This window comes from Somniosus microcephalus, chromosome 12 (assembly GCF_052327205.1).
Source record: "Somniosus microcephalus isolate GS21.2 chromosome 12, FLI_Smic_1.0, whole genome shotgun sequence".
NCBI lineage: Eukaryota > Metazoa > Chordata > Chondrichthyes > Squaliformes > Somniosidae > Somniosus > Somniosus microcephalus.
In genome coordinates, this window is record NC_140998.1 from 150130325 (window position 1) to 150147125 (window position 16801).

The 16801-nt window shown below is 48.4% G+C and overlaps 1 protein-coding gene across 1 annotated transcript in view; it reads right to left on the bottom strand.

Moving 5' to 3' along the window:
- rpap1 (RNA polymerase II associated protein 1) overlaps positions 1–16801 on the bottom strand; it is a 198829-nt gene that overhangs the window by 92299 nt on the left and 89729 nt on the right. The window contains 3 exon segments of the mRNA XM_086003658.1: positions 1451–1646; positions 4159–4268; positions 13657–13855. Coding sequence (XP_085859784.1) covers positions 1451–1646; positions 4159–4268; positions 13657–13855 — 505 coding nt within the window.

Here is a 16801-nt window from a genome sequence, read left to right on the forward strand (position 1 = left end):
TTGCTTTTTTTATGGCCTTGTTAACCTGTGTCTCAACTTTTAGTGATTTGTGTATTTGTACTCCGAGATCCTTTTGCTCCTCCACCCCACCTAGACTCGCACCCTCCAAGTGATAAGTGACCTCCCTATTCTTCCTACCAAAATGTAAAACTCACATTTATCTGTGTTGAACTTCATTTGCCAATTATATGCCCATTCTGCAAGTTTATTAAGGTCTTCCTGTAATATGTTAGAGTCCTCCTCAGCATTAACTATCCACCCCAATTTGGTGTCAGCCGCAAATTTAGAAATTATGTTTTCGATTCCAGTCTAAATCGTTAATATAAATTGTGAACAACAGTGGTCCCAGCACTGATTCTTGTGGAACACCACTGCCCACCTTCTGCCACTGTGAATAGTTACCCTTTACTCCCACTCTCTGCTTTCTGTCTTGAAGCCAGCCAGCAATCCATTCTGCTACTTGTCCCGACTCTGCATTCCCTGACCTTGTTCATCAGTCTATTATGTGGTACTTTATCAAAGGCCTTTTGAAAATCTAGATAAATTACATCTACTGCATTACCCTTGTCCATTCTCTGTTACCTCTTCAAAAAATTCAATGTGGTTGGTTAAGCAAGACATTCCCTTTTGATATCCATGGTGACTATTCATTATAATATTTTTGGCTTCTAGATGTTCTTCTATTTTCTCCTTTAGTAGGGATTCCTTTAGTAGGAAATAGAGACAGAGAGGCATAAAGGTTTAGGGAGGGAATTCCAGAGCCTAGGGCCTAGGCAGCTGAAGGCACAGCCGCCAATGGTGGTGTGGTGAAAATTACAAGAGGCCAGAATTGAAGGAGCGCAGAGATCTCGGAGTGTTGCAGGGCTAGAGGAGGTTACAGAGATGGGGAGGGGAGAGGCCATGGAGGGATTTGAACACGAGGAATAAGTGGAAAAAATATGCAGAGTTATGGGCAAAGAGCAGGGGAGTGAGACTAATTGGATAGCTCTTTCAAAGAGACGGCACAGGCACTATGGGCCGAATGGCCTCCTTCTGTGCTGTATCATTCTAGGATTCAGCGAGAATTTTAAAATTGAGTCACCGCTGGACTCGGAGCCAATGTAGGTCAGCGAGCACAGGGGTGATTTGGTGCGAACTTCCAGCAGGGGGCTCATTTTCCCCTTCCTAGCCTAAGGACACCAAGGTCCCTATTGCTGCCCTGGGCGAGATCAACTAGCTCAGCACAGACCAAGGATCAAAACTGGGACTTTCCTAGATGACTGGACAAACTCCTCAGCATGAACAGACCAAATTCTAAAACGGAGGGTGGTTGGGAAAGAGAAGCCGCTCATCACACCTTAGAAGACTCACACACACACACAAAACCACCTCCTGGTCCGTTCCGCAAGAGGTTTTCAGTAACTCTCATCTGCCGGCTGCCATGGTAAATGCATGTGCAAAATTGCCTTACCTTTTCAGCCAAGCCCTTGTGTACACTGCTGATCGTGTTCAGAAGATAAAGCAAGGCGGTCAGGAATGCAAAAGGGGAATTGGACCCCACCAGGCTGACGGGAGGCTTTCCCCCAGTGCAGCCCAGAGACACCAGACTGCGGACGGTCTCAGGCCCTGGACAGCAGGACTTTGGGTTGCACAGGATCGAGTATGACCTGAGGAAAGACAACAGCACCTAATCACGCGCTAATACTGTGCCAGCTCTTCATCAATAAATTGTGGGCATGGAGCTACAAGATCAGGCCAGATATTATCCCAATGTGGTTGTCTCCAACTCCCAAGAACGTCCTGAACACACTCTGGGTGGATCTTCCACCAAGAGGTTGAACTGAGAGATAACAGAGAGTGTCTGCAGTGAGACATCTGCTCCGGGTTAAATGTGGAGCCTGAGGGAGTCATCTCCTGGCCCATATTCAGCAAAACAGGAGAATCACTTCTTAAAGAAGCAGGTCCTATCTGTTTCCTGATATGGCAGATTCCTGCAGTGCTGTCCAAACACACATACATACCAGCTTTCCCTCTGCAATGGTCTGGAAGTGTTCTACAGCTAGTCTTCCTAGTCCTCGTTCCAAATGATGTACCAGGTTAGCCTGAGCCAGGTTCCTCTACAGATAAATGTCTCATTCTATCAGGGATGCTGCTCTTGCCACAGTCAACTGCAGGGAGGGTTTGTCGAAAGGGATTGTCCTCCCGAGACAACAAAATTGAGGGATGAGGCAAAGTCAATTCTTATTGGTTGGGAAAGGGAGCTTTAATAGGGGCAGGATGGAAGCAGGAAGGAAGCCATTAACTGAGGAAGTTCAGTTGAAGTGGTTGCACACAAAGTCAACCTCCGGGAACTACAAATATACCTGCTCCTCTCAAACCTAAAATTCTTCAGTAACCTTTCACTGGGACCCCGGGATCTGGCCTGTTAATGGGGAATTCGATCTCAGAGTTCTGAAGGCAGAATACACTTCTGCTGGGTTGTCCAGAACAATGCCCCCAAGGATATCATCTCGTCCTTGGGCTGTAGCTGGGACCTCCAATAACTGACCATAAATCCAATCCTTGGCCTGTATCAAATATAGGCTGCCCAGCTGAGCTGGTACAATTTAAGGATGGATGAGTCAACCAACTAGCTACAGATATACAGAGATGCTATATTCTGAGCTGCATGGTGACCACCGACAGGTAACTCATGAAAATCCCAGGGCTGAGGAGAGACTGACAGCAAGGACCCTGGACTGATGACTTTTCCTTCTCAAACTGGACCTGAGAAACTGCAGGTGGTGTACCTATATGGCAACACGCATCCTCAAGGTCCATGAACTGCAGGTGGTGTACCAATATGGCAACACGCATCCTCAAGGTCCATGAATGGCAGGTGGTGTACCTATATGGCAACACGCATCAAGGTCCATGAATGGCAGGTGGTGTACCTATATGGCAACACGCATCCTCAAGGTCCATGAACTGCAGGTGGTGTACCTATATGGCAACACGCATCCTCAAGGTCCATGAATGGCAGGTGGTGTACCTATATGGCAACACGCATCCTCAAGGTCCATGAACTGCAGGTGGTGTACCTATATGGCAACACGCATCCTCAAGGTCCATGAATGGCAGGTGGTGTACCTATATGGCAACACGCATCCTCAAGGTCCATGAACTGCAGGTGGTGTACCTATATGGCAACACGCATCCTCAAGGTCCATGAATGGCAGGTGGTGTACCTATATGGCAACACGCATCCTCAAGGTCCATGAACTGCAGGTGGTGTACCTATATGGCAACACGCATCCTCAAGGTCCATGAACTGCAGGTGGTGTACCTATATGGCAACACGCATCCTCAAGGTCCATGAATGGCAGGTGGTGTACCTATATGGCAACACGCATCCTCAAATGGCAGGTGGTGTACCTATATGGCAACACGCATCCTCAAGGTCCATGAACTGCAGGTGGTGTACCTATATGGCAACACGCATCCTCAAGGTCCATGAATGGCAGGTGGTGTACCTATATGGCAACACACATCCTCAAGGTCCATGAATGGGCAGATGGTGTACCTATATGGCAACACGCATCCTCAAGGTCATGAATGGCAGGTGGTGTACCTATATGGTAACACATCCTCGAGGTCCATGAATGGCAGGTGGTGTACCTATATGGTAACACGCATCCTCAAGGTCCATGAATGGCAGGTGGTGTACGCTAATATGGCAACACACGCATCCTCAAGGTCCATGAATGGCAGATGGTGTACCTATATGGTAACATGCATCCTCAAGGTCCATGATATCCATTCAGCTGGTCACATCATCTGGATAAGCTCTGGAAATGTGACCAGCTTGAACTCCTGCAGTTTTATCCCAGATTGAGTGTATGGAGCAGTCCTGCTCTGTCTCTTGGGGACCATGTAGAAGCAATCACACGCACCATCTGAACTGCAACAAGTTGGTATCATGCTGGCTTGTGATTAGGCATCAGCTCAGTGGCTATATCATCTGTGAATCGTGATGTGCTGTCAACCCCCCCCCCCCAGCATGAGTTTGACGCTCCCTCCTGTAAACTCTAATTTTTGATCCATCTTCCCTCCTACTCCCACCAAATTAGACATTAACAATTACTGTCAGGCTGCACAAATGATAGGGATTTCACAGTTCCAAAGCAAACAGCAGCTTACCTGAGATCCTCAAACATGTTCTCTAATGTTGGCAGGTTAAGGAATGGGAACAAGGACTCCGAGCAAAACTGCTCCAATTCTTCTAAACACTCGACTGGTCGAAAGGAAGGCTGCAGCCAATTCAAAAGAGAACAGCATTAGAAGGACAAGGTAAAAGCATCTCACTGTGTATCGGACCTACACAAGGACAGTCAGAGCATCTCACAGTGTATCGGACCTGCACAAGGAGAGTCAGAGCATCTCACTGTGTATCGGACCGACACAAGGACAGTCAGAGCATCTCACTGTGTATCGGACCTACACAAGGACAGTCAGAGCATCTCACTGTGTATCGGACCTACACAAGGACAGTCAGAGCATCTCACTGTGTCAGACCTACACAAGGACAGTCAGAGCATCTCACTGTGTATCGGACCTACACAAGGACAGTCAGAGCATCTCACTGTGTCAGACCTACACAAGGACAGTCAGAGCATCTCACTGTGTATCGGACCTACACAAGGACAGTCAGAGCTTCTCACTGTGTATCGGACCTACACAAGGACAGTCAGAGCATCTCACTGTGTATCGGACCGACACAAGGACAGTCAGAGCTTCTCACTGTGTTTCGGACCTACACAAGGACAGTCAGAGCTTCTCACTGTGTATCGGACCTACACAAGGACAGTCAGAGCATCTCACTGTGTGTCAGACCTACAGAAGGACAGTCAGAGCATCTCACTGTGTGTCAGACCTACACAAGGACAGTCAGAGCATTTCACTGTGTGTCAGGCCTACACAAGGACAGTCAGAGCATCTCACTGTGTGTCAGACCTACACAAGGACAGTCAGAGCATCTCACTGTGTATCGGACCTACACAAGGACAGTCAGAGCATCTCACTGTGTATCGGACCTACACAAGGACAGTCAGAGCATCTCACTGTGTATCGGACCTACACAAGGACAGTCAGAGCATCTCACTGTGCATCGGACCTACATAAGGACAGTCAGAGCATCTCACTGTCTATCGGACCTACACAAGGACAGTCAGAGCATCTCACTGTCAGACCTGCACAAGGACAGTCAGAGCATCTCACTGTGTATCGGACCTACACAAGGACAGTCAGAGCATCTCACTGTGTCAGACCTACACAAGGACAGTCAGAGCATCTCACTGTGTATCAGACCTACACAAGGACAGTCAGAGCTTCTCACTGTGTATCGGACCTACACAAGGACAGTCAGAGCATCTCACTGTGTATCGGACCTACACAAGGACAGTCAGAGCATCTCACTGTGTATCGGACCTACACAAGGACAGTCAGAGCATCTCACTGTGTATCGGACCTACACAAGGACAGTCAGAGCATCTCACTGTGTATCGGACCTACACAAGGACAGTCAGAGCATCTCACTGTGTATCGGACCTACACAAGGACAGTCAGAGCATCTCACTGTGTATCGGACCTACACAAGGACAGTCAGAGCATCTCACTGTGTCAGACCTGCACAAGGACAGTCAGAGCATCTCACTGTGTATCGGACCTACACAAGGACAGTCAGAGCATCTCACTGTGTATCGGACCTTCATAAGGACAGTCAGAGCTTCTCACTGTGTTTCGGACCTACACAAGGACAGTCAGAGCTTCTCACTGTGTATCGGACCTACATAAGGACAGTCAGAGCTTCTCACTGTGTTTCGGACCTACACAAGGACAGTCAGAGCTTCTCACTGTGTATCGGACCTACACAAGGACAGTCAGAGCATCTCACTGTGTATCGGACCTACACAAGGACAGTCAGAGCATCTCACTGTGTGTCAGACCTACACAAGGACAGTCAGAGCATCTCACTGTGTGTCAGACCTACACAAGGACAGTCAGAGCATCTCACTGTGTATCGGACCTACACAAGGACAGTCAGAGCTTCTCACTGTGTATCGGACCTACACAAGGACAGTCAGACCATCTCACTGTGTATCGGACCTACACAAGGACAGTCAGAGCATCTCACTGTGTATCGGACCTACACAAGGACAGTCAGAGCATCTCACTGTGTATCGGACCTACACAAGGACAGTCAGAGCATCTCACTGTGTATCGGACCTACAGAAGGACAGTCAGAGCTTCTCACTGTGTTTCGGACCTACACAAGGACAGTAAGAGCATCTCACTGTGTATCGGACCAAGGACAGTCAGAGCATCTCACTGTGTGTCAGACCTACACAAGGACAGTCAGAGCATCTCACTGTGTGTCAGACCAACACAAGGACAGTCAGAGCATCTCACTGTGTCAGACCTACACAAGGACAGTCAGAGCATCTCACTGTGTATCGGACCTACACAAGGACAGTCAGAGCATCTCACTGTGTATCGGACCTACACAAGGACAGTCAGAGCTTCTCACTGTGTGTCAGACCTACACAAGGAGAGTCAGAGCTTCTCACTGTGTATCGGACCTACACAAGGACAGTCAGAGCATCTCACTGTGTATCGGACCTCCACAAGGATAGTCAGAGCATCTCACTGTGTCAGACCTACACAAGGACAGTCAGAGCATCTCACTGTGTATCGGACCTACACAAGGACAGTCAGAGCATCTCACTGTGTCAGACCTACACAAGGACAGTCAGAGCATCTCACTGTGTATCGGACCTACACAAGGACAGTCAGAGCTTCTCACTGTGTATCGGACCTACACAAGGACAGTCAGAGCATCTCACTGTGTATCGGACCTACACAAGGACAGTCAGAGCATCTCACTGTGTATCGGACCTACACAAGGACAGTCAGAGCATCTCACTGTGTATCGGACTTGCACAAGGACAGTCAGAGCATCTCACTGTATATCGGACCTACACAAGGACAGTCAGAGCATCTCACTGTGTATCGGACCTACATAAGGACAGTCAGAGCTTCTCACTGTGTATCGGACCTACACAAGGACAGTCAGAGCATCTCACTGTGTGTCAGACCTACACAAGGACAGTCAGAGCATCTCACTGTGTGTCAGACCTACACAAGGACAGTCAGAGCATCTCACTGTGTGTCAGACCTACACAAGGACAGTCAGAGCATCTCACTGTGTGTCAGACCTACACAAGGACAGTCAGAGCATCTCACTGTGTCAGACCTACACAAGGACAGTCAGAGCATCTCACTGTGTCAGACCTACACAAGGACAGTCAGAGCATCTCACTGTGTATCGGACCTACACAAGGACAGTCAGAGCTTCTCACTGTGTATCGGACCTACACAAGGACAGTCAGAGCATCTCACTGTGTATCGGACCTACACAAGGACAGTCAGAGCATCTCACTGTGTATCGGACCTACACAAGGACAGTCAGAGCATCTCACTGTGTATCGGACCTACAGAAGGACAGTCAGAGCTTCTCACTGTGTTTCGGACCTACACAAGGACAGTAAGAGCATCTCACTGTGTATCGGACCAAGGACAGTCAGAGCATCTCACTGTGTATCGGACCGACACAAGGACAGTCAGAGCATCTCACTGTGTGTCAGACCTACATAAGGAGAGTCAGAGCATCTCACTGTGTGTCAGACCTACACAAGGACAGTCAGAGCATCTCACGGTGTGTCTGACCTACATAAGGAGATTCAGAGCATCTCACTGTGTATCGGACCTACACAAGGACAGTCAGAGCATCTCACTGTGTGTCAGACCTACACAAGGAGAGTCAGAGCATCTCACTGTGTATCGGACCTACACAAGGACAGTCAGAGCTTCTCAGTGTATCGGACCTGCATAAGGAGAGTCAGAGCTTCTCACTGTGTATCAGACCTACACAAGGACAGTCAGAGCTTCTCACTGTGTATCAGACCTACACAAGGACAGTCAGAGCTTCTCACTGTGTTTCAGACCTTCACAAGGACAGTCAGAGCATCTCACTGTGTATCGGACCTACACAAGGACAGTCAGAGCTTCTCACTGTGTATCGGACCTACACAAGGACAGTCAGAGCATCTCACTGTGTATCGGACCTACACAAGGACAGTCAGAGCATCTCACTGTGTGTCAGACCTACACAAGGACAGTCAGAGCTTCTCACTGTGTATCAGACCTGCACAAGGACAGTCAGAGCATCTCACTGTGTGTCAGACCTACACAAGGACAGTCAAAGCATCTCACTGTGTGTCAGACCTATATAAGGAGAGTCAGAGCATCTTAATGCGCATCTGTCTGGAGACAGCAGGATCCAGCTAAGCTATAGTGAGTTGTGTGACTCTGATCACCATATCTCTGAAAACATGGTTTATAAAATATGCTCACAGAAATCAGCGGGCAGGGAGTGGGGAGGTGGTTGTCAGTCCAGGAACAGAGATAAAAAGGCAGGAAACTGTGGAACCCAGCAGTGATACGACAATGCAGGGTTTCCGTTACAAATAATTCATTTTATGTGGACTTGCTATCAAATAATCTAGAAGCAGAAGGATCCTGAATCTGAAGCGCCATCCAGGTTGGAGACAGATGTGGGGGAATCTCAAACATCAGTTGGCAACTGTGTTGGCCAGGTGTGGAGAATTCAATCAGATCAACAGCACTCTTGCCTCTGGGTCAGACGGTTATGGATTCAAGCCCCACTCGAGAGACTTGAGCACATAGTCCAGGCTGATACTCCAGTGCAGTTCTGAGGGAGCGCTGCACTGTCGGAGATGTTGTCTTTTGGATGAGATGTTAAACCAAGGCCCCGTCTGCCTTCTCAGGTGAAGTTAAAGATCCCATGACAATATTCGTAGAAGAACAGGTGCGTTCTCCTTGGTGTCCTGGCCAATAGTTATCCCACAACCAACACCTCCAAAAGCAGATTTCATAATTTATCTTATTGCTCTTTGTGGCACCTTGCTGTGCGCAAATTGGCTGCACAACGACAGGGACTACACTTCAAATGTAATTTGTCTGTCGAGCATTTTGGGATGTCCTAAGGTCATGAAAGGTACTATATAGATGCAAGTTCCTTCTCGAGGTACGTTTTTTAAAAGTTCATTCTTGGGAGGCCAACATTTATTGCCCATTCCTAGTTGCACTGAGAAGGTGGTGGTGGGCCTTCGCAGTTTGATGCAACCGACTGGCTTGCTAGACCACTTCAAAGCGCCGTTAAGAGTCAACCACATTTGCGTAGAACTGGAGTCACATGGAAGCCAGAGCGGTAAGGACGGCAGGTTTCCTTCCCTAAAGGACATTAGTGAGCCAGTTGGGTTTTTACAACAGCTTCAGTCATTTTTACTGATACCAGCTCTTTATTTCCAAATTTTTCAAAACTGAACTCACATTCTCCAATGGTGAGATATGAACTCTGGATTACTGGTCCTGAGAGGATCACTAGTCCTGAAACATAACCACCTCACTACCGTAAAATCAACAATGAAACAAAAAAGTGACAGAAACAGTGTGACAAGTGGGATGCGACAAGAAAAGGAAAATACGATAAGGAATAGTATTATAAGGAGTAGGTGTTTTATTTAATTCGTCCTTGGGATCTGGGCGTCGCTGGCAAGGCCAGCATTTATTGCCCATCCCTAATTGCCCTTGAGAAGGTGGTGGTGAGCCCCCTTCTTGAACCGCTGCAGTCTGTGTGGTGAAGGTACTCCCACTGTGCTGTTAGTGGACAACCATCAACGGCCTCAGAACCGGTCATTGGTAGATGCTGCCACTTTCTGCACAGATGGAAGATTAAAGCAGCCCCATCATGCGACTGTGGAGCTCCAAATCAGACCCTGGAGCACATAATTGAGCCCTGCCCTCAGAGGATATTCGCAGGCAGCCTACAAGATATCCACGCTGTTTCACCGGAAGCTTTGGCCTGGATATCTGACTTAGGTATTGACATTTGATTTGCTTTGCTACTACCATACGAAAGAAGGGAGGGAGTTCCAGGATTTTGACCCAGGACGATGCAGGCACGGCGATGTATTTCCAAGTCAGGATGGTGTGTAACTTGAAAGGGAACTTGGAGGTGGTGGTGTTCCCATGCATCTGCTGCCCTTGTCCTTCTAGGTGGAAGAGGTCGCGGGTTTGGGAGGTGCTGCCGAAGAAGCCTTGGTGAGTTGCTGCAGTGCATCTTGTAGATGGTACACACGGCAGCCACAGTGCACCGGTGGTGGAGGGAGTGAATGTTTAAGGTGGTGGATGGGGTGCCAATCAAGTGGGCTTTGTCCTGGATGGTGTCGAGCTTCTTGAGTAGGTACCGTGGTAGAGCGAAAACGGGGAATTACAGACCGGTAAGCCTGACATTGGTAGTGGGGAAAATGCTGGAGTCCATTATAAAAGATGTAATAGCAGAGCACTTGGAAAACAGTGACAGGATCGGACAAAGTCAACATGGATTTACAAAAGGTAAATTGTGCTTGACTAATCCACTGGAACTTTTTTGAGGATGTAACTAGTAAAATAGATAAGGGAGAACCAGTGGATGTGGTGTATTTGGAATTTCAGAAGGCTTTCAATAAGGTCCCGCATAAGAGATTAGCGTGTAAAGTTAAAGCACATGGGATTGGGGGCAAGGTATTGACTTGGATAGAGAACTAGTTGGCAGATAGAAAGCAAAGAGTTGGAATAAACGGGTCTTTTTCAGAGTGGCAGGCAGTGACTAGTGGGGTACCGCAGGGCTCGGTCCTTGGACCCCAGCTATTCGCAATATATATTAATGATCTAGACAAGGGAACTAGGTGTAATATCTCCAAATTTGCAGATGACACAAAGCTGGGTGGGCGTGTGTGCGGTGAGGAGAATGCTGAAAAACTCCAGGATGATTTGGACAGGTTGGGTGATTGGGCAGAAGCATGGCAGATGCAATATAACGTGGATAAATGTGAGGTTATCCACTTTGGTGGCAAAAACAGGAAGGCAGATTATCTGAATGGCAATAGATTGGGAGAAGGGGAAGTGCAACGAGATCTGGATGTCCTTGTGCACCAGTCGCTGAAGGTAAGCATGCAGGTGCAGCAGGCGGTTAAGAAGGCAAATGGTATGTTGGCCTTCGTAGCAAGAGGGTTCGAGTACAAGAACAAGGATGACTTGCTGCAGTTGTACAGGGCCTTGGTGAGACCACACCTTGAGTATTGTGTGCAGTTTTGGTCACCTTTTCTGAGGAAGGATATTCTTGCCATGGAAGGAGTTCAAATAAGATTCACCAGGCTGATACCTGGGATGGCAGGAATGACATATGAGGAGAGATTGGGTCGATTGGGCTTGTACTCGCTGAAGTTTAGAAGAATGAGAGGGGATCTCATTGAAACTTATAAAATTCTGGCAGGACTGGACAGACTAGATGCAGGGAGGATATTCCCGATGGTCGGGGAATCCAGAGCCAGGGGTCACAGTCTAAGGATAAGGGGTAGGCCTTTTAGGACAGAAATGAGGAGGAATTTCTTCACCCACAGAGTGGTGAACCTGTGGAATTCTCTACCACAGAAGGCAGTAGAGGGCAATTCATTAAATATATTCAAGAAGGAGTTGGATATATTTCTTAAGGCTAAAGGGATCAAGGGGTATGGGGAGAAAGCAGGGACCGGGTACTGAACTTGGATGATCAGCCATGATCGCATTGAATGGCAGAGCAGGCTCGAGGGGCCGAATGGCCTACTCCTGCTCCTATCTTCTATGTTTTTTGAGTGTTATTGGAGCTGCACACATCCAGGCAAGTGGAGAGTATTCCATCACACTCCTGACTTGTGCCTTGCAGATGTGGAAAGGCTTTGGGGAGTCAGGAAGTGAGGCACACGCCACAGAATATCCAGCCTCTGACCTGCTCTTGTAGCCACAGTATTTATGTGGCTGGTCCAGTTAAGTTTCTGGTCAATGGTGACCCCCAGGATGTTGATGGTGGGGGATTTGGCAATGGTAATGCCGTTGAATGTCAAGGGGCGGTGGTTAGACTCTCTCTTGTTGGAGATAGTCATTGCCTGGCACTTGTGGCGCGGATGTTACTTGCCACTCATCAGCCCAAGCCTGAATTTTGTCCAGGTCCTGCTGCATACAGGCATGGACTGCTTCATTATCTGGGGCTGAGATGATTGACTGCCAACCACCACAGCCATCTTCCTTTGTGCTAGGCATGATTCCAGCCAGTGGACAGTTTTCCCCGATTCCCATTGACTTCAGTTTTACTAGTGCTCCTTGATAGCACACTCGGTCAAATGCTGCCTTGATATCAAGGGCAGTCACTCTCACTTCACCTCTTGAATTCAGCTCTTTTGTCCATGTTTGGACCAAGGCTGTAATGAGGTCTGGAGCCGAGTGGTCGTGGCGGAACCCAAACTGAGCATCAGTGAGCAGGTTATTGGTAAGTGCCGCTTGATAGCACTGTTGACAATACCTTCCATCACTTGGCTGATGATTGAGAGTAGACTGATGGGGCGGTAATTGGCCGGATTGGATTTTTCCTGCTTTATGTGGACAGGACATACCTGGGCAGTTTTCCACATTGTCGGGTAGATGCCAGTGTTGTAGCTGTACTGGAACAGCTTGGCTAGGGGCGTGGCTAGTTCTGGAGCGCAAGTCTTTAGCATGACAGCCGCAATGTTGTTGGGGCCAGAGCCTTTGCTGTGTCCAGTGTGCTCAGCCGTTTCTTGATATCACGTGGAGTGAATCGAATTTGCGAAGACTGGCTTCTGTGATGGTGGAGACCTGAGGAGGCCGAGCTGGATCATCCACTCAGCACTTCTGGCTGAAGATAGTTGCAAACGCTTCAGCCTTGTCTTTTGCACTCGCGTGCTGGGCTCCGCCATCATTGAGGATGGGGATGTGAGCTGCCTCCTCCAGTTAGCTGTTTAATTGTCCATCACCATTCACGACTGGATGCGACAGGACTGCAGAGCTTTGATCTGATCCGTTGGCTGTGGGATTGCTTAGCTCTGTCTATAGCATGCTGCTTTCGCTGTTTAGCATGCATGTAGTCCTGTGTTACAGTTTCCCCAGGTTGGCACTTCATTTTTAGGTATGCCTGGTGCTGCTCCTGGCATGCTCTTCTACACTCCTTATTGAATCAGGGTTAATCCCCTGGCTTGATGGTAATGGTAGAGTGAGGGATATGCCAGGCCATGAGGTTAAAGATTGTGGTGGAATACAATTCTGCAGCTGCTGACTGCCCACAGCGCCTCACAGATGCTCAGTTTTGAGCTGCTAGATCTGTTCTGAATCTATCCCATTTAGCACAGTGGTTGTGCGACACAATACGATGGAGGGTGTCCTCAGTGTGAAGATGGAAGAGGAAGTACACGCAGACAAGACATGTATGAAAAAACAATAGTTTTGTACCTAATACAAAAACAAAATACTGCAGATGCTGGAAATCTGAAATAGAAACAGAAAATGCTGGAAACACTCAGCAGGTCAGGCAGCATCTGTGGAGAGAGAAACAGAGTTAACGTTTCAGGACGATGACCTTTCGTCAGAACAGTCATCGACCTGAAACATTAACTCTGTTTCTCTCTCCACAGATGCTGCCTGACCCACTGAGTATTTCCAGCATTTTCTGTTTCTATTATAGTTTTGTACCTGTTGGGTGAGTTTGCTGTAGTACGTCCCCAGGTAGGTGATGTACGTTGCAGTCAGCTGTTTCACAGAACTCCAAGTTGCTGGACAGTTGACTTCCTTGAGGCACCTTTTGACACAGCCTTCCAGGAAGGGCTTGATACCTGCAACGTGGCTCCAGTCCAATGGAGGAGGGGGAATGTGTTCCTTTTGGTCGCCGGCACTATAGAAAGCGAATGGAAAAGTTACTGGCTGGCTCACTTCATTTAGGGCAGCAGTTGCACTAGCCCAAAGCAACAGGTTTGTGAGAAGGGGACTGCTTTAAAACGCTGAATACAAATGTTAAGGTTTCTGTGATTGCTAGCGGGCACAGTGTCAGCCGTGGCTCAGTGGTAGCACTCTCGCCTCTGAGCCAGCGGGTTGTGCGTTCAAGTCCCACTCCAGGGGCGTGAGCACATAATCCAGGTGTCGTACTGAGGGAGTGCTGCACTGTCGGAGGTGCCGTTAAACTGAGGCCCCGTCTGCTCTCTCAGGTGGATGTAAAAGATCCCATGGCACTATTTTGTAGAAGAGGAGGTGAGTTCACCCCAGTGTCCTAGCCAATATTTATCCCTCAACAACATCACTTTAAAAAAAAAAAACAGGTTATCTGGTCATTATCTCATTGCTGTTTCTGGGACCTTGCTGTGCGCAAATGGGTTGTCACATTTCCTACATTACAACAGTGACTACACTTCAAAGGTATTTCATTGCCTCTGAAGCACTTTAGGACATCCTGAGGTTGTGAAAGACGCTATATAAATACAAGTCAATCAATTTTTTTTATGAGGGAGTGCTGCACTGTCGGAGGTGCTGTCTTCAGATAACGCATTAAAGCGAGGCCCCGTCTGCCCTCTCAGCTGGCCGTAAAAAGATCCCACAGCACTATTCGTAGAGGAGAAAAATCAAGTCTTTTTCATTTTTTGATGAAGGAAACCAGTTTTCCTCAAAATCAGGAAGTAGCTGTGCTATACATACTAAGAAGGCCCCAGGTTTGATCCCCAATATGTATTGCATTAAATGATCTCACCCAGGGTGGGGCAGGGAAGCTTCAGTTGGGCTCAAGTCTCTCGGGTCTCCATTCAACAATGTCCACCAGAAGGACTTCTATCGAAGAAATCAAGGATGAGGACAGGGTCAGGCGAGATGTGGTGTGACACATGGTGGACACACACCATTCAGGCTCACATATTAAGAGTGGCACTTGAGTGACCTCTTGGGGGACAGCAAATAGCATTGGTAGAACTGGATTCAGCAAGGAGTTAATGCCTTCAGGAGAAGATTGCGGATGGAAGGAGGAGGTGAAAGGAGGGAAAGAGCTTAAAATCTCTTGGGGGTATTTAAACATTTAGGGGAAAAAATTCGGTTGCTTTGCGCCTCTCGTTAGCGCCCTAAGAGGGCACTAGCGGGGCGCAAAGCAACTAGCGCCCCGGCACGGCGCTGCCAACGCCTCCCGAGAAATTCAGTGGGAGGTTAGCGGCGACAGTAACCATTAGCGCCCCGCGGCGCTGCGCCACCGGCGATGACGTCATCGGCGTGCGCTGCACACCGTTCACGATCTTCGGCAGTGTCCCCTGACTTACTGCCAGACGCTATGTCCGACGGGCCTACCTGCGGCCGGGGCAGTGCTATTTAAAGGCGAGGTGCCGGGTGGCCATTTTTGTTGCTGGCCGCCTGCCAGCACCTGTCTCTGCTGCCGTCCCTGGCCTCTTGAGTACCCCCCCACCGCGGAGTGCCGGCTGCGCTCCATGAGTCCGGCACTTCTTGAGTGCCGGACTCTTTTGCCAGCACTCCGATCCCGGTGGCCCAGCTGGACCCCGGGTGGCGCTGCACAAGGCACCTCCCCTTTAAGAAGGGGAGGAAGACCTGCAATACCGCGGCGCAATGTGCCGCAGCGCACCTCTATTTCCTCGCAGCGCCCCAAGAGGGAGGCGGGGCGCATCCAGTAGTCAATTTCGGCTACGGGGGCGCTAATTTTTTTGGGGCTGAAGTTAGGGCCCCGAAGGGGGCGCGACTCAAATTTTCCCCCTTAAACTGCATTCTCTGCACCTCGATAAAATGCTCTCATGACTAACTGAGGAATCAAAAACAATTTAGTTCCAGTGAATTCCTACTTTAATGACGCTAATTAAAGCTAATACAAAAGCAAAATACTGCAGATGCTGGAAATCTGAAATAAAAACAGAAAACGTTGGAAACACTCAGCAGGTCAGGCAGCATCTGTGGAGAGAGAAACAGAGTTAATGGCCCAGAAATTTGGGTCTCCATGGGTGAGTACGCACGGTACTCACCCGTAAGCCCAATGGAAGTGCCGGTTTTCCGCATGCGCGGGAAACCAGCACTTCCGTTCCCCTGAAAGCAGGGGTTCAGAGGTCGAACGCGTGCGCAGGAGAGGCTGTGCGTGCGCATCGAACTTACGTTTTTTTTGCAGGTTTTCCCAGGAGGGTAAGTCTCCAGAAGTTACACATTTAAAAAGCAGTCGCAAGGCCTGCTTTTTACAAGGTAAGTGGTGAATTAATTAAAATTGAAACATTTTTCCCCACAGGTTTATTATTTTTAAATACGTTAAAGAAAGGCAAGTTTATTTTTAGCCCCGTTAGAAAATAAAATTATTTTTTTCAAAAATGTAAATCGTTTAAAATAGTTATTTTATGTAATTTATAGTTTATTTAAAACGTGATTTAAAAAAAATTATTTGAAGATTTAGTGATGTTTTGGGGCTTATAGTATTTCTAAGTTTGACAGCCCTTCCTGTCAAACTTGTGAATGAAGAATTCCCTGCTCCGATTGACTCTCCATGGCCCACGTGATCCCAGGGGACACATCAAACTAACTGCGCCCCTGGGATACGCAAGCACTGTGCGCCGGCAGTTGGAGCAGGCCCAGGATCGGAATTCCACGGGGGCCCACAACTCAACGGCCGGCGTGCAAGTTAAGTGCAGGTCGGGGGCTTACACCCGCGGGAAGCTCCCAACCCGAATTTCTGGGCCATTGTTTCAGGTCGATGGCCTTCATTGCTAATTAAAGCTATGCCGTTTGAAATTTTAAACCCCAAATCCTGCTCTCAATGGATGACTCCCCGATGCAGAATCTCAGTAATTTCCTTCACGTTACCTGCCCTGTTCACTGC